General features: G+C 46.6%; 1 protein-coding gene across 2 annotated transcripts in view; it reads right to left on the bottom strand.

Annotated features, from left to right (window-relative positions):
• The window catches only part of LOC124263931 (collagen alpha-1(IX) chain-like), a 163,678-nt gene that overhangs the window by 33,550 nt on the left and 105,026 nt on the right, over window positions 1–25,102 (bottom strand). For both annotated transcript variants that reach the window (XM_046698660.1, XM_046698661.1), the window contains exons 30-34: window positions 23,069–23,122; window positions 20,443–20,487; window positions 17,758–17,811; window positions 11,720–11,773; window positions 8,613–8,675 (exon numbers count right to left, since the gene is read on the bottom strand). In XM_046698660.1, coding sequence (XP_046554616.1) covers window positions 8,613–8,675; window positions 11,720–11,773; window positions 17,758–17,811; window positions 20,443–20,487; window positions 23,069–23,122 — 270 coding nt within the window. The remainder of the gene's footprint in view (window positions 1–8,612; window positions 8,676–11,719; window positions 11,774–17,757; window positions 17,812–20,442; window positions 20,488–23,068; window positions 23,123–25,102) is intronic.

Below are 25,102 nucleotides of genomic sequence, written 5' to 3'. Positions count from 1 at the left end.
CTATCTGAGCAGTGAAGCACATCAATACCTCGTGAAGGCACTAGCAGCGGAACCGCCGTTACGAGCCATATAACTCAACTCCTCTTACAAATAACACATTAGGAAGAATTCCGTATGTTCTGGTGATCTACATGGCACAACCTTGTTACACCTCTGTGTAGCCCTTACCGTGGATAATAAACCTTACTTTCTCGTCATATATAGTGGAGTCACGCTAGGATCGGTGTAAAACCGTATTCACTCACTCACTCACTACGGAATGCGTTTCAAACAGATTCATATATATGATACCAACTGACAAGATGCCTTTAGCCTACATACCATCTACAAATATATTCTATAGATAAATATATGCAATCAGTTCATGCTGTCTACATGCCTAACCCTTCTCTTCATATAATCTGTATATTTAAAGGGACTTGTCGTCGTTTAGTCGGGTGATTAAGGGACCGTTCATAATTTATGGGTGGGGGTGGTGGTGGTGTGTGTGTGATGTTTTTAAGGGGGGTCACCCATTTTGTTCTGGGGAGGTAGGGGGGTTGTCAGCAATTTTGTACATAAAAATATGTCAAAATTATGCTTTAAAAATATGGAAAGGGGGAGGGGGGGAGGTCATTGACTTTGTACATGACATGTAGGGGGCGGTCACTTACTTTGTACATAAATTTATTTATTTATTTATTTATTTATTTATTTATTTATTTATTTATTTATTTATTTATTTATTTATTTATTTATTTTATTTTATTTTTTTTTTTTTTTTTTTTTTTTGGCAATTCATATTGTACATGCTTTTCCATAAAATCATCATCACTCCCCTAGCCATAAATTATAAACGGTCCCTAAGGGGAAAACGTCAGCGAAACAACTGAGGGTTGGGTAGGGTTCTTCAAAATGACAAAACAAGGGGAGAGTTTGTAGGGGGCAGTTTGAGGTGGGAAGGGGAGTGAAAGATGATGCATGTGTGGGATGGGAGGCAGCATACTGTGGAATCACGCAGACCCGGGTCCGATTCCCACATGGGTACAGCGCATGGAGCCCATTTCTTATGTGTCCTTCCGAGCTTTTGCTGGAGTAGTGGTTAAAGCGGCGTAACACTCTCGCTGTAAACTCTGGAGCTACTCGTGTGCTATTATGTTATAGCATATCAAAAAGGGACAGACATTTCATTTACATGGAAACCAGACTAAGCGGAAACTGTGCCACGATGTTCAGGTGTGCTGACCAAATTTACACATGAGACCTCAGAGGCACCCGCGGCCGTCACTTTGTTACCACAACTAACACGAGTACCCAAAAGACGTCGGGTGAAAGTCGATACAGTTGTCACAGAAAATTCAACTTTATAGAACTTAAATATGAGACATGTTCATGACATCCTTTCACAGAAAATACTTAAATTTCAATTTTCAATGTTTAGAACATAAACAATATGCAAAATATTTAACTGTCAACATGTGTCCAAACAGATTGAGCTGTTACGCTAAGCAGCTCAGATAGCCAACCTCTGCTGCATAAAACAATAAATGCTCTTCAGCGAACAACGTCTTCTGTGTTAATTAACTCATTAATGAACTATGCCTCCTGCGGGTACTCTTCAGCAACTGGGCTGTTCCCACTTTCATCGTAGGGATGGGGAAGCAACACCTGTGTGCACTGAACCATTAATTAATGTGTCTCACAACTGGGAGTTCTCACAAATGGGAGGACACCTTCCAAGACAACGGATGTCTTCACGCAAGTTGAACAGCGCCGCTGACAAACACCCGAAGCTTCCGTACTAGTCTGCCTCACAGTCCCTGAACCATATTATTTTCCCCAATGCTTAGCCCTCCCTGCAGTGCTAAAGCCATAAATGAAGCAAGTCTAGATTTCCTCAGGTTCAGGATCACTGGTCTCACTGGGGCTCCTTTTCAATTTAAATGGTTTTATTTGCTACTATCAAATTTATATGTATTCAGGGACTAAACGTCAGTCTACTTCCGTACCACCAACAACTCTCTAAATCAGGTGTCAATATAGGGGTACAGTAGAGGCTAGTGAGAATGGTGGTACAGGATTGGGTACAGTCTACTCCGGCGAAAGTGGCGTACAGGAAACGCTGTATGGAGTAGCTGGTGAGAAGAGCGCACGTTGGACGATGGTGAGAAAGAGTACATCAGATAAAGAAATGGGGTACAGCATACTCTGACGGGGCACAGCATACGGGTGACTGTTGGATGAGCCTACAGTAGATGGTAAGGAGGGATTCAGGCGATGATTGTAGACAGTAGGCACGGGAGACATGTATACAGGTCAACAAACTCTCTCCTCCCACTCTGTCACACAGCTTGCTTACACATATAGACTTTTGTAAAAACTGTCTGATATATGTGTGTAACGCTTGTAATGTAATACACTCACAAAACAACCTACATGGCTAGTTAAAGCATTACACAAACATGAATAGTGCAAAGGCTCTATAACAATCACCCTGTGTGACTGGCGGTCTATCTTTTGCCAGGAAAAAAAAATATTTACAAAGTACACCGTGAAGATGTGAAAAAAGAGCGACCCTTGCCCTCGTCATGGTAGAGCTGAAATCTTGTACGACATGGCCTTGGGAGAAATCTAGGTCTAAAACAAAATATACCACAACTAAAACGCTAACTTGCACATTTGTTACATTCCCGTTATTATAACACCGGATTGCAGAATTCTGTACTCTCTCAGAAAGACGCGCTCCGATGATCACTTCAGCGTGGCCTGGTTATTGGCTTAGTTAGGAGTATCACGGGCAGTCAGGCATCAACACAGATGGACTAGCCGGGCACCAGCATAGAGTAGAATCTGGACTAGCCGGGCACCAGCATAGAGTAGAATCTGGACTAGCCGGGCACCAGCATAGAGTAGGATCTGGACTAGCCGGGCATCAGCATAGAGTATCATCTGGAATAGCCAGGCACCAGCATAGAGTACCATCTGGACTAGACGGGCACCAGCATAGAGTAGAATCTGGACTAGCCGGGCACCAGCATAGAGTAGGATCTGGACTAGCCGGGCACCAGCATAGAGTAGGATCTGGACTAGCCAGGCACCAGCATAGAGTAGGATCTGGACTAGCCGGACACCAGCATAGAGTAGCATATGGACCAGCCAGACATCAGCATAGAGTAGCATCTGGACTAGACGGCCACCAGCATAGGGTAGCATCTTGACTAGCTTGCCACCAGCAAAGAGTACTATCTGGACTAGACGGGCATCAGCATAGAGTACCATCTGGGCTAGTCAGGCACCAGCATAGAGTACAATCTGGACTTCCCGGCCACCAGCACAGAGTAGGATCTGGACTAGCCAGGCACCAGCATAGAGTATCATCTGGACCAGCCGGACACCAGCATAGAGTATCATCTGAACTAGCACGGCACCAGCATAGAGTACCATCTGAACTAGCACGGCACCAGCATAGAGTATCATCTGGACCAGCCGGACACCAGCATAGAGTACCATCTGAACTAGCCCGGCACCAGCATAGAGTACCATCTGAACTAGCACTGCACCAGCATAGAGTATCATCTGGACCAGCCGGACACCAGCATAGAGTACCATCTGAACTAGCACTGCACCAGCATAGAGTACCATCTGAACTAGCACTGCACCAGCATAGAGTAGCATCTGGACTAGCCAGTGATCAGCATAGAGTACCATCTGAACTAGCCCGGCACCAGCATAGAGTACCATCTGCACTAGCCAGTCATCAGCATAGAGTACCATCTGGACTAGCCAGGCAACAGCCTAGAGTAGCATCTGGACTAGCCAGGCACCAGCATAGAGTAGCATCTGAGCTAGACAGGCACCAGCATAGAGTAGCATCTGGACTAGCCGGACACCAACATAGAGTAGTAACTGGACTAGCCGGGCACCAGCATAGAGTAGTAACTGGACTAGCCGGGCACCAGCATAGAGTAGCATCTGGACTAGCCGGACACCAGCATAGAGTAGCATCTGGACTAGACGGGCACCAGCATAGATTACCATCTGGACTAGACGGCCACCAGCATAGGGTAGCATCTTGACTAGCTTGCCACCAGCAAAGAGTACTATCTGGACTAGACGGGCATCAGCATAGAGTAAAATCTGGACTTCCCGGCCACCAGCACAGAGTAGGATCTGGACTAGCCAGGCACCAGCATAGAGTATCATCTGGACCAGCCGGACACCAGCATAGAGTATCATCTGAACTAGCACGGCACCAGCATAGAGTACCATCTGAACTAGCACGGCACCAGCATAGAGTACCATCTGAACTAGCACGGCACCAGCATAGAGTATCATCTGGACCAGCCGGACACCAGCATAGAGTAGCATCTGGACTAGCCAGTGATCAGCATAGAGTACCATCTGAGCTAGCCCGGCACCAGCATAGAGTACCATCTGCACTAGCCAGTCATCAGCATAGAGTACCATCTGAACTAGCCAGGCAACAGCATAGAGTAGCATCTGGACTAGCCAGGCACCAGCATAGAGTAGCATCTGAGCTAGACAGGAACCAGCATAGAGTAGCATCTGGACTAGCCGAACATCAACATAGAGTAGTAACTGGACTAGCCGGGCACCAGCATAGAGTAGTAACTGGACTAGCAGGGCACCAGCATAGAGTAGTAACTGGACTAGCCGGGCACCAGCATAGAGTAGTAACTGGACTAGCCGGACACCAGCATAGAGAAGTAACTGGACTAGCCGGACACCAACATAGAGTAGTAACTGGACTAGTCGGGCACAAGCATAGAGTAGTAACTGGACTAGCCGGGCACCAGCATAGAGTAGTAACTGGACTAGCCGGACACCAGCATAGAGTACCATCTGGACCAGCTGGACACCAGCATAGAGTACCATCTGGACTTGCCAGGCACCAACATAGAGAAGCAACTGGACTAGCCGGACACCAGCATAGAGTAGTAACTGGACTAGCCGGGCACCAGCATAGAGTAATAACTGGACTAGCTGGACACCAGCATAGAGTACCATCTTGACTAGCTGGACACCAGCAAAGAGTACCATCCGGACTTGACAGGCACCAACATAGAGTAATAACTGGACTAGCTGGACACCAGCATAGAGTACCATCTGGACTTGCCAGGCACCAGCATAGAGTAGTAACTGGACTAGCTGGACACCAGCATAGAGTACCATCTGGACTAGCTGGACACCAGCATAGAGTACCATCTGGACTTGCCAGGCACCAGCATAGAGTAGTAACTGGACTAGCCGGACACCAACATAGAGTACCATCTGGACTAGCCGGGCACCAGCATAGAGTACCATCTGGACTAGCCGGACACCAGCATAGAGTAGTAACTGGACTAGCCGGGCACCAGCATAGAGTAATAACTGGACTAGCCGGACACCAACATAGAGTAGTAACTGGACTAGCCGGACACCAGCATAGAGTAGTAACTGGACTAGCCGGACACCAGCATAGAGTAGTAACTGGACTAGCCGGACACCAGCATAGAGTACCATCTGGACTAGCCAGACACCAGCATAGAGTACCATCTGGACTAGCCGGACACCAGCATAGAGTACCATCTGGACTAGCCGGGCACCAGCATAGAGTAGTAACTGGACTAGCCAGACACCAAATATGGACTAGCATCTGGACTAGGCTGGCACCAAACATACAATAGCAGCTGGACTAGCTGGGGAACAGCATAGAGTAGCGTGTAGGGTAGCCAGGCACCAGCACAGAGCAGCATGTAGGGTAGCCAGGCACCAGCATAGAGCAGCATGTAGGGTTGCCAGGCACCAGCACAGAGCCATCTGAACTAGCACGGCACCAGCATAGAGTATCATCTGGACCAGCCGGACACCAGCATAGAGTACCATCTGAACTAGCACTGCACCAGCATAGAGTAGCATCTGGACTAGCCAGTGATCAGCATAGAGTACCATCTGAACTAGCCCGGCACCAGCATAGAGTACCATCTGCACTAGCCAGTCATCAGCATAGAGTACCATCTGAACTAGCCAGGCAACAGCATAGAGTAGCATCTGGACTAGCCAGGCACCAGCATAGAGTAGCATCTGAGCTAGACAGGCACCAGCATAGAGTAGCATCTGGACTAGCCGGACATCAACATAGAGTAGTAACTAGACTAGCCGGGCACCAGCATAGAGTAGTAACTGGACTAGCCAGGCACCAGCATAGAGTAGTAACTGAACTAGCCGGGCACCAGCATAGAGTAGTAACTTGACTAGCCGGACACCAGCATAGAGTAGTAACTGGACTAGCCGGACACCAGCATAGAGTAATAACTGGACTAGCCGGGCACCAGCATAGAGTACCATCTGGACTAGCCGGACACCAGCATAGAGTAGTAACTGGACTAGCCGGACACCAACATAGAGTAGTAAGTGGACTAGCTGGACACCAGCATAGAGTACCATCTGGACTAGCCGGACACCAGCATAGAGTAGTAACTGGACTAGCCGGGCACCAGCATAAAGTAATAACAGGACTAGCCGGACACCAACATAGAGTAGTAACTGGACTAGCTGGACACCAGCATAGAGCAGTAACTGGACTAGCCGGACACCAACATAGAGTAGTAAGTGGACTAGCTGGACACCAGCAAAGAGTAATAACTGGACTAGCCGGACACCAGCATAGAGTAGTAACTGGACTAGCCGGGCACCAGCATAGAGTAATAACTGGACTAGCCGGACACCAACATAGAGTAGTAACTGGACTAGCCGGACACCAGCATAGAGTAGTAACTGGACTAGCCGGACACCAACATAGAGTAGTAAGTGGACTAGCTGGACACCAGCATAGAGTAATAACTGGACTAGCCGGACACCAGCATAGAGTAGTAACTGGACTAGCCGGGCACCAGCATAGAGTAATAACTGGACTAGCCGGACACCAACATAGAGTAGTAACTGGACTAGCTGGACACCAGCATAGAGCAGTAACTGGACTAGCCGGACACCAACATAGAGTAGTAAAGTGGACTAGCTGGACACCAGCATAGAGTAATAACTGGACTAGCCGGACACCAGCATAGAGTAGTAACTGGACTAGCCGGGCACCAGCATAGAGTAATAACTGGACTAGCCGGACACCAACATAGAGTAGTAACTGGACTAGCCGGACACCAGCATAGAGTAGTAACTGGACTAGCCGGACACCAGCATAGAGTACCATCTGGACTAGCCGGACACCAGCATAGAGTATCATCTGGACTAGCCGGACACCAGCATAGAGTACCATCTGGACTAGCCGGACACCAGCATAGAGTACCATCTGGACTAGCCGGACACCAGCATAGAGTACCATCTGGACTAGCCGGGCACCAGCATAGAGTAGTAACTGGACTAGCCAGACACCAAATATGGACTAGCATCTGGACTAGGCTGGCACCAAACATACACTAGCAGCTGGACTAGCTGGGGAACAGCATAGAGTAGCATGTAGGGTAGCCAGGCACCAGCACAGAGCAGCATGTATGGTAGCCAGGCACCAGCACAGAGCAGCATGTAGGGTAGCCAGGCACCAGCACAGAGCAGCATGTAGGGTTGCCAGGCACCAGCACAGAGAGGCAAGTAGGGTAGCCAGGCACCAGCACAGAGCAGCATGTAGGGTAGCCAGGCACCAGCACAGAGCAGCATGTAGGGTAGCCAGGCACCAGCACAGAGCAGCATGTAGGGGTTGCCAGGCACCAGCACAGAGAGGCAAGTAGGGTAGCCAGGCACCAGCACAGAGCAGCATGTAGGGTAGCCAGGCACCAGCACAGAGCAGCATGTAGGGTAGCCAGGCACCAGCACAGAGCAGCATGTAGGGTTGCCAGGCACCAGCACAGAGCAGCAAGTAGGGTAGCCAGGCACCAGCATAGAGTAGCATGGAGGGTAGCCAGGCACCAGCACAGAGCAGCATGTAGGGTAGCCAGGCACCAGCACAGAGCAGCATGTAGGGTAGCCAGGCATGAGAGGGCAGCGTCATTCTGCAGTGCTCCGTCGTGTGAAGTCATTGATCTTTGCCACAAGTTACGTACGTGACAATATGGCTACAAACTCTAACCATAAACTGCTTGTCTTGTCTATTCACCATCAGAAGGACATATGGAAACCCTTTCCTTTGCGAGGAAGAACACACATGTAGACTTATAATGAAAGCTTTAAGACATGAGTAACTGAGGATATCGTCATGAGAATTGAAATAGAAACTACGGACAATGATATGTTGTGATATCTTCCCGCCATTCCCCACACTATGAGCTTGTGTAGGACACGTGTACAGCCACAGCTAACGTTGACTGCGGCGACCTCCCTTGCTGTATCACGTACAATACAGACGCTGGTACACTCACTTTATTCCCTTAGTATTTCTGTGAGCATCAACCGAGAACTTAACACAATCACGTTTTCCAAAAAATACAATTCAGTTTGAGACGCCATCCGTCCCCCCCCCCCCCCGTCCCCCTGCACATAGTTGGCACACATACCTACAATGTCTTACATCAGTATATGCATACCTGAGATACCTAACAGTAATACATGCATACTTCAGCATACCTGCAATAACAGCGATATATTCCTGTATACTCACTCCATAGATGTACAAAGGTACTCACCGGTCGGCCGTCGGTCCCGGGGGGTCCTCTGCCTCCGTCTCTACCCCTCTCGCCTGGGTCCCCCTTAAAGTAGAGATAACGCACCCGTGAGGACTGTTGCAATGAAGGGAAGGTAGCTATGTGCACTAGGAGTAGCAACCGGAACGACAGTATCTCCCTCATATCGACCTCCCGTACACACGCTCCTCCCGTCGGTCCTGTAGTCACTACTGGCGAGGGGAATAGAGCGCCGGACGGACAGTAGTCGTGATATGTACCGCAGGCTCGCGGTGAGGGGAACGCTCCACCGGTCTCTCATGCACGGGAGGGAGGGAAGGGGAGGGGAGGGAGCGGTGACTATATAAGCAATCTGGAAGAATAACTTACTTACGGAATAAATGCATGTATGTCACTGGGAGGTGTAAACATGGAGGGGTAAGAGGAGTTGAAGTGTGCTGCACAAAGAGTGGCGCTGATTTATGGAGTCAGGAAGCAGGGTTGTGTCCTGGGAGGGCGATGGATACACAAAAAGTGTATATTTGTGAGAGAAGTGTAAAGACTGAATGTATAACGACTGTAATGTAAATCCGCTATAGTGTATAGACTATTTGTGAGAGAAGTGTAAAGACTGGATGTATAACGACTGTAATGTAAGTCCGCTATAGTGTATAGACTATTTGTGAGAGAAGTGTAAAGACTGGATGTATAACGACTGTAATGTAAGTCCGCTATAGTGTATAGACTATTTGTGAGAGAAGTGTAAAGACTGGATGTATAACGACTGTAATGTAAGTCCGCTATAGTGTATAGACTATTTGTGAGAGAAGTGTAAAGACTGGATGTATAACGACTGTAATGTAAGTCCGCTATAGTGTATAGACTATTTGTGACAGAAGTGTAAAGACTGGATGTATAACGACTGTAATGTAAGTCCGCTATAGTGTATAGACTATTTGTGAGAGAAGTGTAAAGACTGGATGTATAACGACTGTAATGTAAGTCCGCTATAGTGTATAGACTATTTGTGAGAGAAGTGTAAAGACTGGATGTATAACGACTGTAATGTAATTTGTGAGTCCGCTATAGTGTATAGACTATTTGTGAGAGAAGTGTAAAGACTGGATGTATAACGACTGTAATGTAAGTCCGCTATAGTGTATAGACTATTTGTGAGAGAAGTGTAAAGACTGGATGTATAACGACTGTAATGTAAGTCCGCTATAGTGTATAGACTATTTGTGAGAGAAGTGTAAAGACTGGATGTATAACGACTGTAATGTAAGTCCGCTATAGTGTATAGACTATTTGTGAGAGAAGTGTAAAGACTGGATGTATAACGACTGTAATGTAAGTCCGCTATAGTGTATAGACTATTTGTGAGAGAAGTGTAAAGACTGGATGTATAACGACTGTAATGTAAGTCCGCTATAGTGTATAGACTATTTGTGAGAGAAGTGTAAAGACTGGATGTATAACGACTGTAATGTAAGTCCGCTATAGTGTATAGACTATTTGTGAGAGAAGTGTAAAGACTGGATGTATAACGACTGTAATGTAAGTCCGCTATAGTGTATAGACTATTTGTGAGAGAAGTGTAAAGACTGAATATATAACGACTGTAATGTAAGTCCGCTATAGTGTATAGACTATTTGTGAGAGAAGTGTAAAGACTGGATGTATAACGACTGTAATGTAAGTCCGCTATAGTGTATAGACTATTTGTGAGAGAAGTGTAAAGACTGGATGTATAACGACTGTAATGTAAGTCCGCTATAGTGTATAGACTATTTGTGAGAGAAGTGTAAAGACTGGATGTATAACGACTGTAATGTAAGTCCGCTATAGTGTATAGACTATTTGTGAGAGAAGTGTAAAGACTGGATGTATAACGACTGTAATGTAAGTCCGCTATAGTGTATAGACTATTTGTGAGAGAAGTGTAAAGACTGGATGTATAACGACTGTAATGTAAGTCCGCTATAGTGTATAGACTATTTGTGAGAGAAGTGTAAAGACTGGATGTATAACGACTGTAATGTAAGTCCGCTATAGTGTATAGACTGTTTGTGAGAGAAGTGTAAAGACTGGATGTATAACGACTGTAATGTAAGTCCGCTATAGAACTAACGTTCAGCTTTGACAGAATAGGACTGACTGACTGAGTTTAGTTTTACGCTGCTTTTAGCAATATTCCAGCAATATCACGATGGGGGACACCAGAAATGGGCTTCACACATTGTGCCCAGAGGGAATAGGAGGGTTACGTCACATCATAGTACAAGTTAAGTCGTTATACGTCATGTAGATGTAAGTACCCCTCACTTACTCTTCACAAAGAAAACCTGCTCGGTACAGTTCACTGCAACCTGAGAAGAAAGTTGGACAGGCCGGTTAAAGACGAGGCGAAATGGGCAGACGTTGACAACTTAGCGTCCGTCTGGAAGCTCAGTGTTAAGTTCAGATCGACATAATTGTGGTTAGGATTCTGAGCTATACATCGTAAACCCCTTGCGTGTTTCCGTCATAGGCATTCCTTGACAAGATGCTATGAGTCCGATCGTTACAAAAGATGACGTTGCATGTGACCTATCTGCACTGCGTCGAATTACTGTAAAGCGTCCACAGTAATAGTATGAGAGAGAGAGAGAGAGAGAGAGGGGGAGAGAGGGAGGGAGGGAGAGAGAGAGAGAGAGAGAGAGAGAGAGAGAGAGAGAGAGAGAGAGAGAGAGAGAGAGAGAAGAGACAGAGACAGAGAGAGAGAGAGACAGAGAAAAGAGACAGAGAGAGACACAGAGAGAGGCATTTGGCGCTGTACGTAATGTTGGGCGGGGTCATGTGAATGTTAGTGAGGAGGGTTTGTGAGTGTGAGTTGGGGGAGGTTGCCTCGGTGAGATGGGGTGGGGTGGGGGAGGTCTTATACCCAGGGAGGTCAGAGGGATATATATATATATGACTCGTTCACCATCTGCTCATCCACAAGTGATGTCCCTGCTCTTGGCAAGACTTGGAAATATACCAGATTTTGAAGAACCGACAGTGAGGAAACTGGTTCTACTCTGAATACAAACATTTGTATATTTCAGAGGGTAATTGTATTGAGCTGGCTATCCCTGTTCCGCTGTACCTACCTTGATTCCATCGGCTCCTGGCAGTCCTGGGTTGCCCTGTACACCTGCGGGACCCTGAAACAACCAACAGTGGACACATTAAAGGCAAACCTGGCTGATGTTTTAGGTATGTACAATTAGTAACATCAAACTAATAGTCAAACATTATATTTAGGCCACTACTCCGGTCAGTCCTAGATAGGGCAACGTTCGTGATGCCCTAACCTCTCATTGTAGCGTCCACCTCCACACCGCAACGTTAATTTAAGGTCAGGCGCAAGGTCACGGAGACAGTCGGTGGAGAAAATGTTGGCTGGGGAAATTCATAATTTCTTGAAAGGTTTTAAGGCTGTACCACCGTTTAAAGGCTAAATGTCAAACATGTTTAAGTTCCGTGACGTCTGGTTTTACATTCAAACAACAATGACCTTGCACGTTTAAACACGTTCAAGGGCGACATGTCGTTATTAAGACAATTCTGATTGACGTCATTGTTACAACAGCTCACACTCAATAAACCATGGAATGATTGTTACAGCAGTGCATGACTCGTATCATATCATGAATGGCATAAACCATCCAAAATTGAACATAACGTGAATCCACCGATTTGGATTCACACTTATGGGTGTCAAGTGAGCAGGGACAGTTTACAGTTATAGATCTGATGTCAGTCCAGTGAAAGGCAGCAGTTTACTTTTATATCTAATACTACAGTGCATGGTGCAACGGAGAATCATAATCGATGTTATTCTTGACAGGGACCAACGATGAGCGGATCCGTTAGGCCGCCGGTGCGTGATGTTTGAGGATACCAAACATAGACACTGTTTCATAGTCCAGGATCACCGTACCCTTGATATAGAAGCCCCCGCCTCCCTTTACATAGGGTAACGGTTTAAACACTTTAAAAATACTCATTATTGAAACAGGCATGACATGAAAGTTGCGGTAACTGCCTATACCACATGGGCTGTAATACAATACGCTTGTGGTATGGTCCTCGAGACGTTTAGCTCTTAGTTGCATTTTTCAAATATCATTGAAATAGGCGGTTGATGCCTAGTTAGCCTGCTTAATGAAATCCTGTCCCAAATCCGCCTCCACGGGCAGCCCTCCGCATCACGTATAGAATCCCTGCATCAGCTGTTTCAGCTGAGACACTGCGTGACTAAAACATATGCTCAGTTGAACTACTTGCCAGAAATGTTGAAATGTTCGATTTGCTCTGTTGCGGTATGCAGGGGTATTTTAAACTCGGTTAATAGGTTAAGAACATATTCGGGACGAGGCCATAAAGGGTCGAGTTTTTATTAGTTTACAAGTAGAAAGTCTGCGTCAGAGCCGTCACTACATACCGGGACAGTGATGACATTATGCTGCACCAGTGACATTGATGACATACAACACCAGTGACAATGATGACATACAACACCAGTGACAATGATGACATTATGCAGCACCAGTGACAATGATGACATACAGCACCAGTGACAATGATGACATTATGCATCACCAGTGACAATGATGACGTTATGCAGCACCAGTGTCAATGATGACATACAGCACCAGTGACAATGATGACATACAGCACCAGTGACAATGATGACATTATGCAGCACCAGTGACAATGATGACGTTATGCAGCACCAGTGTCAATGATGACATTATGCAGCACCAGTGACAATGATGACATACAGCACCAGTGACAATGATGACATTATGCAGCACCAGTGACAATGATGACATTATGCAGCACCAGTGACAATGATGACATACAGCACCAGTGACAATGATGACATTATGCAGCACCAGTGACAATGATGACATACAGCACCAGTGATAATGATGACATTATGCAGCACCAGTGACAATGATGACATGATGCAGCACCAGTGACAATGATGACATGATGCAGCACCAGTGACAATGATGACATTATGCATGACATGATGACATGCAGCACCAGTGACAATGATGACATACAACACCAGTGACAATGATGACATACAGCACCAGTGACAATGATGACATGATGGAGCACCAGTGACAATGATGACATACAGCACCAGTGACAATGATGACATTATGCAGCACCAGTGACAATGATGACATACAGCACCAGTGACAATGATGACATTATGCAGCACCAGTGACAATGATGACATTATGCAGCACCAGTGACAATGATGACATGATGCAGCACCAGTGACAATGATGACATACAGCACCAGTGACAATGATGACATTATGCAGCACCAGTGACAATGATGACATACAGCACCAGTGACAATGATGACATGATGCAGCACCAGTGACAATGATGACATACAGCACCAGTGACAATGATGACATTATGCAGCACCAGTGACAATGATGACATTATGCAGCACCAGTGACAATGATGACATACAGCACCAGTGACAATGATGACATACAGCACCAGTGACAATGATGACATTATGCAGCACCAGTGACAATGATGACATTATGCAGCACCGGTGACAATGATGACATGATGCAGCAACAGTGACAATGATGACATACAGCACCAGTGACAATGATGACATACAGCACCAGTGACAATGATGACATTATGCAGCACCAGTGACAATGATGACATTATGCAGCACCAGTGACAATGATGACATTATGCAGCACCAGTGACAATGATGACATACAGCACCAGTGACAATGATGACATACAGCACCAGTGACAATGATGACATTATGCAGCACGTGACAATGATGACATTATGCAGCACCAGTGACAATGATGACATACAGCACCAGTGACAATGATGACATACAGCACCAGTGACAATGATGACATTATGCAGCACCAGTGACAATGATGACATTATGCAGCACCAGTGACAATGATGACATTATGCTGCAACAGTGACAATGATGACATACAGCACCAGTGACAATGATGACATACAGCACCAGTGACAATGATGACATACAGCACCAGTGACAATGATGACATACAGCACCAGTGACAATGATGACATTATGCAGCACCAGTGACAATGATGACATGATGCAGCACCAGTGACAATGATGACATTATGCAGCACCAGTGACAATGATGACATACAGCACCAGTGACAATGATGACATACAGCACCAGTGACAATGATGACATTATGCAGCACCAGTGACAATGATGACATGATGCAGCACCAGTGACAATGATGACATACAGCACCAGTGACAATGATGACATTATGCAGCACCAGTGACAATGATGACATTATGCTGCAACAGTGACAATGATGACATACAGCACCAGTGACAATGATGACATACAGCACCAGTGACAATGATGACATGATGCAGCACCAGTGACAATGATGACATTATGCAGCACCAGTGACAATGATGACATTATGCAGCACCAGTGACAATGATGACATACAGCACCAGTGACAACAATGACCGTATGATAAAAATGCAGTACTGACAGTATTCCTACTTATTCAAAGAATGGTAATATTTACTTCCTGTCAAAGAGTGGTGATGCTACTTATGGTCACAAGTACAACTAGATTATCTGTAGACAGACTTGGGTTGGGTCATCCTGTGGGGCCTCTCTTCTGGGCTGGGCTGATATACGGAGCAACTGTTCAATTACTGCTGCCGTCAGTAAATACACAAACATACCGCGCGTACACAACCACAATGTGGACAGCAAATATACATTCACACCATACTGGGCCGAAGTGGTCAATTATAATGCAATACTACATATTCTGCCAACGTATCTGTTAACATTTCTCAGCCGCTGAACTGTTGCTGGTGGCCTGTAACTAGGCATGCTACTGTGATTACGTCAATTATAGTTATGTACATTGAAACGATGAGGGAGTCAAATATTGGGTGATCATCTTTAGCGAAAGTGTCTACACAGCGTACAGGAGCGCTAGGAATAGTGCTGAGATAAATCCATTCTCTCTCCATGGAATAATTTTGGCACTGTCAGCGTCGCACGCCGAGTCCCTCCGTCATTGACAACGAGCCCTTCAGGAGGTGAAAACCTTTACGTTGGCACCGAGTCCCTCCGTCATTGACAACGAGCCCTTCAGGAGGTGAAAGCCTTTATGTTGGCACCGAGTCCCTCCGTCATTGACAACGAGCCCTTCAGGAGGTGAAAACCTTTATGTTGGCACCGAGTCCCTCCGTCATTGATAACGAGCCCTTCAGGAGGTGAAAACCTTTATCTTGGCACCGAGTCCCTCCGTCATTGACAACGAGCCCTTCAGGTGAGTTGGCACCGAGTCCCTGATAACGGCCCTTCAAGGTAAAAACCTTTACCTTGGCACCGAGTCAGGGTCAGCGTCGTGCACTGGTAATCCCGCCGTCATGACGCGACGATTGTGAGGTTAGACCACGTAATGATGATATGGAAGAGCAAGCTCTCTGTCGCCCTGATCTTAACCCAGTCCTAAATTACAATTAATGAAACACTTATGTGTTCTCCGTCCCCTGCTGTCGGGGTTGATGCAGCTGAGATCGGGGTGGGCTTGTGACAGGAGGAGCGCTGGGAACGCCTTGTGGGAGAGAGGAGCATTGGGATTGTCGACTTCTCTCTTAGCAATTTGTACCAGATGGCCTTTAGCTATATGTTGGCACCGAGACCTCCGTCATTGATAACGGCCCTTCAGGAGGTAAAACCTTTACCTTTGTTATAGATGGTTGGTCATAACAGTCTCTACAGGGGACCGTGTGCCATTGCTCAGAGTTCGACCGAAATATTGCCATCATTACAAAACATAACGATAGATGGACAGGGTACTGCACAGGGCTGACCTTTACAGGAGACGAAACCTTTAGTCGTGAGACAGCACCGTAAGAAGAGCCTAGCCTGACCTTGTAGTAGTGCCCAGACTGACCGTAGTAGTGCCCAGACTGACCCGCAGTAGTGCCTAGACTGACCGGGCACTGACCGTAGCTGACCGTAGTAGTCCCAGACTGACGTCATAGTGCCCTAGACTGCGACACCTGAGCACCAGTGGTCAGCGTCGTGCACTGGTAATCCCGCCGTCATGACGCGACGATTGTGAGTGTTAGATGGATTAATAAGTGAACACGTAATGATGATATGGAAGAGCAAGCATGTACAGCTGCTCGCAACTCTGTCGCCCTGATCTTAACCCAGTCCTAAATTACCAATTAATGAAACACTTATGTGTTCTCCGTCCCTGCTGTCGGGGTTGATGCAGCTGAGATCGGGGTGGGGCTTGTGACAGGAGGAGCGCTGGGAACGCCTTGTGGGAGAGAGGAGCATTGGGATTGTCGACTTCTCTCTTAGCTATTTGTACTAGATGGCGCTGCTATAGGATAAGACTGGTTTCTGTGTATGCTTGCGCAGCTGCCTTAGCGTATATAGGGTGTCTGCAGAAGACATTATGGGAAGAGACACCGTGTACTTAATTTTTATCTCAGAGTTCGAGAAATATTGCCATCATTACAAACATAACGATAGATGGACAGGTACTGGGAAACAGTCTCTTACAGGGGGACGAAACATTGTCGATGAGACAGACCGTAAGAAGAGCCTAGCCTGACTTGTAGTAGTGCCCAGACTGACCGTAGTAGTGCCCAGACTGACCCGCAGTAGTGCCTAGACTGACCGTAGTAGTGCCCAGACTGACCCGCAGTAGTGCCTAGACTGACCGTAGTAGTGCCCAGACTGACCCGCAGTAGTGCCTAGACTGACCCGTAGTAGTGCCCAGACTGACCCGCAGTAGTGCCTAGACTGACCGTAGTAGTGCCCAGACTGACCCGTAGTTGTGCAAGACTGACCCGTAGTGGTGCCTTCACTGACCCGTAGTAGTGCCTAGACTGAACGGTAGTAGTGCCCCGACAGACCCGTAGCAGTGCCCAGACTGACCCGTAGTAGTGCCCAGTTGCCCAACCGGAGAATCTACACTGACCCCAAAAGACACAGCAGGGCGTCGGAAAGTGTAGGCACTGGCGTGGGAAGCCTGCATGTGGGAACTTCACCAGAAAGTAGGGGTATTGAGTCCTGGTGACACGACGTGGCTACTCACCGGTCTGCCGTCGGCTCCGGTAGGTCCAGCATCCCCCCGCTCGCCTTCATCTCCCTGCAACACACATCTGGTTCATCATACCAATACATTATACACCGTCCTGCTTATCCAGCACAGCATTATGTGTACAACAGTAGAGAGCATGTTGATGTACTGTACTGTATGTATATAGGTTTGTGTACGTGCCGGCTACACCAGGCTCACGACGCAGTGTAACACCGATACCCCACTCCGACACAGTAGAGTGTATCAACTCATCCCCATAATGCCAGACAAGGCAACAACAAGTAGCATCTGCCTTCTCATTGCAGACCATTTACTTGGCTCTGCGACGCTTGATGATTTTAAGAACAACTTTTCCTAGCGTGGCATCAGCTCCAGGCTGGCTATTCGCGAAACGGTTTTAAACACAGAGGCTACGATCAAAATTAAGAATTGTTAGGGCTACGAACGTTTCGAGAATAAGTCCCTGTTCCACCAAGCGATCTTGGCGCTACTACGATGAACGTAAACCTATGTTAAAGGATGGGAGTTACGACCTCCGCGGCGCTCGGATCGCTTTGTGAAACGGGCCTCACGAATCAATCACAGAGTATAGAAATATCAGCTAAGTGTCATGATTGAAGTTAATGAGCGTTTACTATATTTGTATACACTGCTATGATAGTCGCGGTTATAGACGCATACACTGCTATGATAGTCTCGGTTACAGACGCATACACTGCTATGATAGTCGCGGTTACACACGCATACACTGCTATGATAGTCGCGGTTACAGACGCATACACTGCTTTGATAGTCGCGGTTACAGACGCATACACTGCTATGATAGTCGCGGTTACAGACGCGTACACTGCTATGATAGTCGCGGTTACAGACGCGTACACTGCTATGATAGTCGCGGTTATAGACGCGTACACTGCTATGATAGTCGCGGTTATAGACGCGTACACTGCTATGATAGTCGCGGTTATAGACGCGTACACTGCTATGATAGTCGCGGTTACAGACGCATACACTGCTATGATAGTCGCGGTTATAGACGCATACACTGCTATGATAGTCGCGGTTACAGACGCATACACTGCTATGATAGTCGCGGTTACATAAGCATACACTGCTATGATAGTCGCGGTTACAGACGCATACACTGCTATGATAGTCGCGGTTATAGACGCATACACTGCTATGATAGTCGCGGTTATAGACGCATACACTGCTATGATAGTCGCGGTTACAGACGCATACACTGCTATGATAGTCGCGGTTACAGACGCATACTCTGCTATGATAGTCGCGGTTATAGACCCATACACTGCTATGATAGTCGCGGTTACAGACGCATACACTGCTATGATAGTCGCTGTTACAGACGCATACACTGCTATGATAGTCGCGGTTAAAGACGCATACAGTGTTAACACGAGTAACGGTAAACCAGATTGCTGCAGGTTGTTTCCATTGGACACTTCAGTACTTCCGGCTCTTCAAGGCGAGGTATCACGGCGTACCGACACACAAGGAGTTTGGTTTGTATAGTTACCTGAAGTGTTACTCGCTCCTTGTTGATTGAAAAAACATTCAGAAATCACTTGAGATAAGCTCAAGCGGTGCTTACTGAGGGCATTGTGGCTTTTACGTCATCATGCAGGCGCCTTCACAGACATTGTCGGTAGCGCTGTAAAATTAGCACACTCAGCAATTTTGAAAAGAACAATTGTGCTTCAGGGGTTACAAGCCAACGTGTTTGAAAATGAGGGTTACTGCAGATATATTTACCTACTTTAGGGTGGGTGGGTTACCCCTTTGAGCGGTTCGAGAACGCAGCGTTAATCAAACACTCACTTGTACTTAGTGATTGCTCTCGTAACATTAATTACAAGTCAGTAGGTTTCAACCCAATTCTGCTTAACCCCTCAATTAAACCAAACCAAGTCAAACACGTGAGAAAGATATTCTCATTTCCATATCGGATCATTATAGAAGTCGGTGACAGATGTCCGACATTCCGCTGTAAAGAGAGGCTGGTGTACTCGAAGTACTGGAGCGAGTCGACTGATCAAGTCCTCTGATACCCAGCACCACGGTGTAGGCTTACATACAGGTTGACTGACGACTGCCTCAACCCACGGGACCCACCCCAGGGATGGCTGGGTAGCGAACCTATCCTGTGAAACTCTACACAGCGGCAAGAGTCTGACCAGCTTACTTCATTACCGCGTTGTTGAAACACAACAATCCCGGGGCAAAACTCGACAACCACAACCATGGGTTTTATAGGGCACACAAAGACTCATATAGGATGTCCAGGTTAATATTGAGATTAGAAAACAACCATCTGACCAGGATTGGCGACAACTCGCTGATATGTTTATTACAGTTTCTTGATATCAAAGCACTGCTTTGTTTACGTTACTATACATAATACATGCCGTTGTACATGTCACACCCTTCCCACTAATAGCTAGGTGGGAAATATACTGCGTGCCTTGGTGTAGTGGAGTTAGTGAGTGAGTTGGACTGTACGTCTCATTAGGCAATCGGCTTACTGATCTTGTGTGTTCTAGTGGAGCGAACACTTTTAGTACTAAGCTACCTCCAATCTCCAGGGAGAGCTGAAGTGTGTATACGTGTCTGTCTCATTAAAGCCATTTGTCGTGATGATGTTACAGATGACGACCTTACCTTGGGGCCGATGTAGCCCTTGTCACCTGGTTGTCCGGGATCCCCCTGAAGAAGACAGTGGTAGATTAGCGAGGACGACATTTGAAAGGCTTCAGTCAGCCAGTATGTCAGTCAGTAAGATGGAATATGCTAAGCGTTCTCTATGATCAAACCGTGTTTCAGGGAAACAAACAATCTTCGATCACTTTAAGACAGCATGATAACCCCTCCACTTGATGGTTGTTTATTAGTGCATTGTTTATTTTAGTTAGTCTTAACAGCAACGGTTATTTATCTGACGTCAGTAGGTAACAGAAAGTGACCACTTGACAATGTTAATTGACCAACAGAGTACAACCGGCATCAACACGTTACCCGGCTGACAACAGTTGGCGTAATAGTGCAAACGTATGATACCCGGATCACATACTAGTACACCCCTTTCAAGTAACCATTTATTGGATGTTCCACTTGATGCCTCCATTATGCATGGGTTTGTACATTCTTCTACCCGGAAGTTGAGTCTTACCCAAACACCTCGAGATGGATATTGTGGGCAAGACACTGTGCCACCCCAGGGTCTGTTACCCCAACATGCCCGGTCCTTTTCATATATAGAGATGTAAATGTTCTCGTACTGACATATGTTGGGTGATATGTACAGAGCGACACGCTATAGCCTATGCGTTAACGTGAAGTTGGTGTTGTTCAATATCCCCCAGCCGCAATGGCAACAGAGCAGATCTGGAGAATTCATGCGTGATATGTATATAGAATAAAGACGCTGATCCGTCGGTCAATTTATACCACATTCTAAAATGCAACCTGAATATATGAAACCCCTTAATCAACACCAGTGTTAGGGAGGTAGAGTGAGTGAGTTAGTGAGTTTAGTTTTACTCCACTCCACTCCTTGTACCCATGTGGGGAATCGAACCTGGGTGTTCAGCTTGATGAGCGAACGCTGTAACTACTCGGCTACCCCTCCGCCGGGAGGTAGAAGCTAGCACCAGCAAAAGTGGGGTTGACCCGGAGTGGGTGTATCGCCGGGGGTAGCAGCACCAGCATGTGGGGATGACCCGGAGTGGGTGTATCGCCGGGAGGTAGAAGCTAGCACCAGCACGAGTGGGGTTGACCCGGAGTGGGTGTATCGCCGGGAGGTAGAAGCTAGCACCAGCACAAGTGGGGTTGACCCGGAGTGGGTGTATCGCCGGGAGGTAGAAGCTAGCACCAGCACGAGTGGGGTTGACCCTGAGTGGGTGTATCGCCGGGAGGTAGAAGCTAGCACCAGCATGAGTGGGGTTGACCCGGAGTGGGTGTATCGCCGGGAGGTAGAAGCTAGCACCAGCACAAGTGGGGTTGACCCGGAGTGGGTGTATCGCCGGGAGGTAGAAGCTAGCACCAGCACAAGTGGGAATGACCCTGGTGGGTGTATCGCCGGGAGGTAGAAGCTAGCACCAGCATGAGTGGGGTTGACCCGGGAGTGGTGTATCGCCGGGAGGTAGAAGCTAGCACCAGCACAAGTGGGGTTGACCCGGAGTGGGTGTATCGCCGGAGGTGAAGCTAGCACCAGCACAAGTGGGGGTTGACCCTGAGTGGGTGTATCGCCGGGGGTAGAAGCTAGCACCAGCATGAGTGGGGTTGACCCGGAGTGGGTGTATCGCCGGGAGGTAGAAGCTAGCACCAGCATGAGTGGGGTTGACCCGGAGTGGGTGTATCGCCGGGAGGTAGAAGCTAGCACCAGCACAAGTGGGGTTGACCCGGAGTGGGTGTATCGCCGGGAGGTAGAAGCTAGCACCAGCACAAGTGGGGTTGACCCTGAGTGGGTGTATCGCCGGGGGGTAGAAGCTAGCACCAGCATGAGTGGGGTTGACCCTGAGTGGGTGTATCGCCGGGGGTAGAAGCTAGCACCAGCACGAGTGGGGTTGACCCTGAGTGGGTGTATCGCCAGTACGGAGTGTAGGGTAATTGGATCCCCCATTAACACAGGACTGATTGTATCACAACCATCATAGGACGGGAGGGGAAAACATTCAGGTTATACAGATTACTTTTATTTGATGGAGCTATTTACTCATATTTCATTGGTCATAAACGGAATGATCAGGTGGAGAGTCAGGTGTGATGGGAACCTGTATCTCCGACCGCATCTCGCGGAACCGTGTACACAGTGTACTGGCGTGATCATGTCTACATTTACACACATTCCTGCTCCGGAAACACACTTGGTGATGGAGCGTTCAGCACTTCCCCGTCACTACCTACCTGTCACCCTGCCTCCCAATCGCAGATCCATGTCTCTCCTTGTCACATTCCCATTCATATCATGATTTATACTCACTTTATCCTTCTCTCACTCCGCCAACCATCGCGTCACTCACTCTGCCTTTTTCTCCAACGTTAACTCCGCCTCTAGGTCCATGCCATTCTGTCCCTCATTCCATTTCACACTCCATCTTTCATTCCGTCACTCACTACCTAAGTCACCTAGGTCACCTCGTCTCTCTCTCTCTCTCTCTCTCTCTCTCTCTCTCTCTCTCTCTCTCTCTCTCTCTCTCTCTCTCTCTCTCTCTCTCTCTCTCTCTCTCTCTCTCTTTCTCTCATTACAAAGAAAATGCTATTTCCATAGCTTGTAGAATTTACTTACAGGAATGCCAGGTTCGCCCTTTGTTCCAGGTGTTCCAGCGACTCCGCGTTGTCCCTGCAACATCACCACAGTCAGTGTCAGGAGAACCAACCCTCCACACCACTGTACCGGCATTATCATATATACATAGGTTGTATCAGCGACTGGTATAACAACAATCTCTGTATCACCCTAGGTACCTGCGTATTGTATAACAACAATCACTGGGCTTCAGATTGTACCTTCGTATAGTATAACAACAATCACTGGGCTTCAGATTGTACCTTCGTATAGTATAACAACAATCACTGGGGTTAGGATTGTACCTTCGTATAGTATAACAACAATCACTGAGGTTAGGATTGTACCTGCGTATAGTATAACAACAATCACTGAGGTTAGGATTGTACCTTCGTATAGTATAACAACAATCACTGGGGTTAGGATTGTACCTTCGTATAGTATAACAACAATCACTGGGGTTAGGATTGTACCTGCGTATAGTATAACAACAATCACTGAGGTTAGGATTGTACCTGCGTATAGTATAATAACAATCACTGAGGTTAGGATTGTACCTGCGTATAGTATAACAACAATCACTGGGGTTAGGATTGTACCTGCGTATAGTATAACAACAATCACTGAGGTTAGGATTGTACCTTCGTATAGTATAACAACAATCACTGGGGTTAGGATTGTACCTTCGTATAGTATAACAACAATCACTGGGGTTAGGATTGTACCTGCGTATAGTATAACAACAATCACTGAGGTTAGGATTGTACCTGCGTATAGTATAATAACAATCACTGAGGTTAGGATTGTACCTGCGTATAGTATAACAACAATCACTGGGGTTAGGATTGTACCTGCGTATAGTATAACAACAATCACTGGGGTTAGGATTGTACCTTCGTATAGTATAATAAAAATCACTGAGGTTAGGATTGTACCTGCGTATAGTATAATAACAATCACTGGGGTTAGGATTGTACCTGCGTGTAGTATAACAACAATCACTGGGGTTAGGATTGTACCTGCGTATAGTATAACAACAATCACTGGGGTTAGGATTGTACCTTCGTATAGTATAATAAAAATCACTGAGGTTAGGATTGTACCTGCGTATAGTATAATAACAATCACTGGGGTTAGGATTGTACCTGCGTGTAGTATAACAACAATCACTGGGGTTAGGGATTGTACCTGCGTATAGTATAATAAAAATCACTGAGGTTAGGATTGTACCTGCGTATAGTATAATAACAATCACTGGGGTTAGGATTGTACCTGCGTGTAGTATAACAACAATCACTGGGGTTAGGATTGTACCTGCGTATAGTATAATAAAAATCACTGAGGTTAGGATTGTACCTGCGTATAGTATAATAACAATCACTGGGGTTAGGATTGTACCTGCGTGTAGTATAACAACAATCACTGGGGTTAGGATTGTACCTGCGTATAGTATAATAACAATCACTGAGGTTAGGATTGTACCTGCGTATAGTATAACAACAATCACTGAGGTTAGGATTGTACCTGCGTATAGTATAATAACAATCACTGGGGTTAGGATTGTACCTGCGTATAGTATAATAACAATCACTGAGGTTAGGATTGTACCTGCATATAGTATAACAACAATCACTGGGTTTAGGATTGTACCTGCGTATAGTATAATAACAATCACTGGGGTTAGGATTGTACCTGCATATAGTATAACAACAATCACTGGGTTTAGGATTGTATCTGCGAATAGTATAACAATCGCAGGGGTTAAGATTGTACCTGCAAATAGTCTAACAATCGCTGGGGTTGTGTCTGCGTCAGGTAAGTATATACCTTCTTGTAAAGCTGTATATCCTAGCGTTTAACCCCAAAGTTGGAGTACATTAGTATTGGATATTACGCACACCCCTGACCCATCCTTAATAACACGACGTGTGGAGGTTCAATCTGTTGCCGATAAATCTGCTGCCTCAGCGATAAGGCCAACACAGCCAGCATGTAGACTCATTACCTCCCCCGGGCAGCCCCTCCCCCCTTGTC

This window comes from Haliotis rubra, unplaced genomic scaffold (genome assembly GCF_003918875.1).
Source record: "Haliotis rubra isolate DU_JTF1 unplaced genomic scaffold, ASM391887v1 Scf90, whole genome shotgun sequence".
NCBI classification, from domain to species: domain Eukaryota; kingdom Metazoa; phylum Mollusca; class Gastropoda; order Lepetellida; family Haliotidae; genus Haliotis; species Haliotis rubra.
Note: the sequence above shows the minus strand (reverse complement) of the source record. Positions and strands in the feature narration are given on the sequence as shown.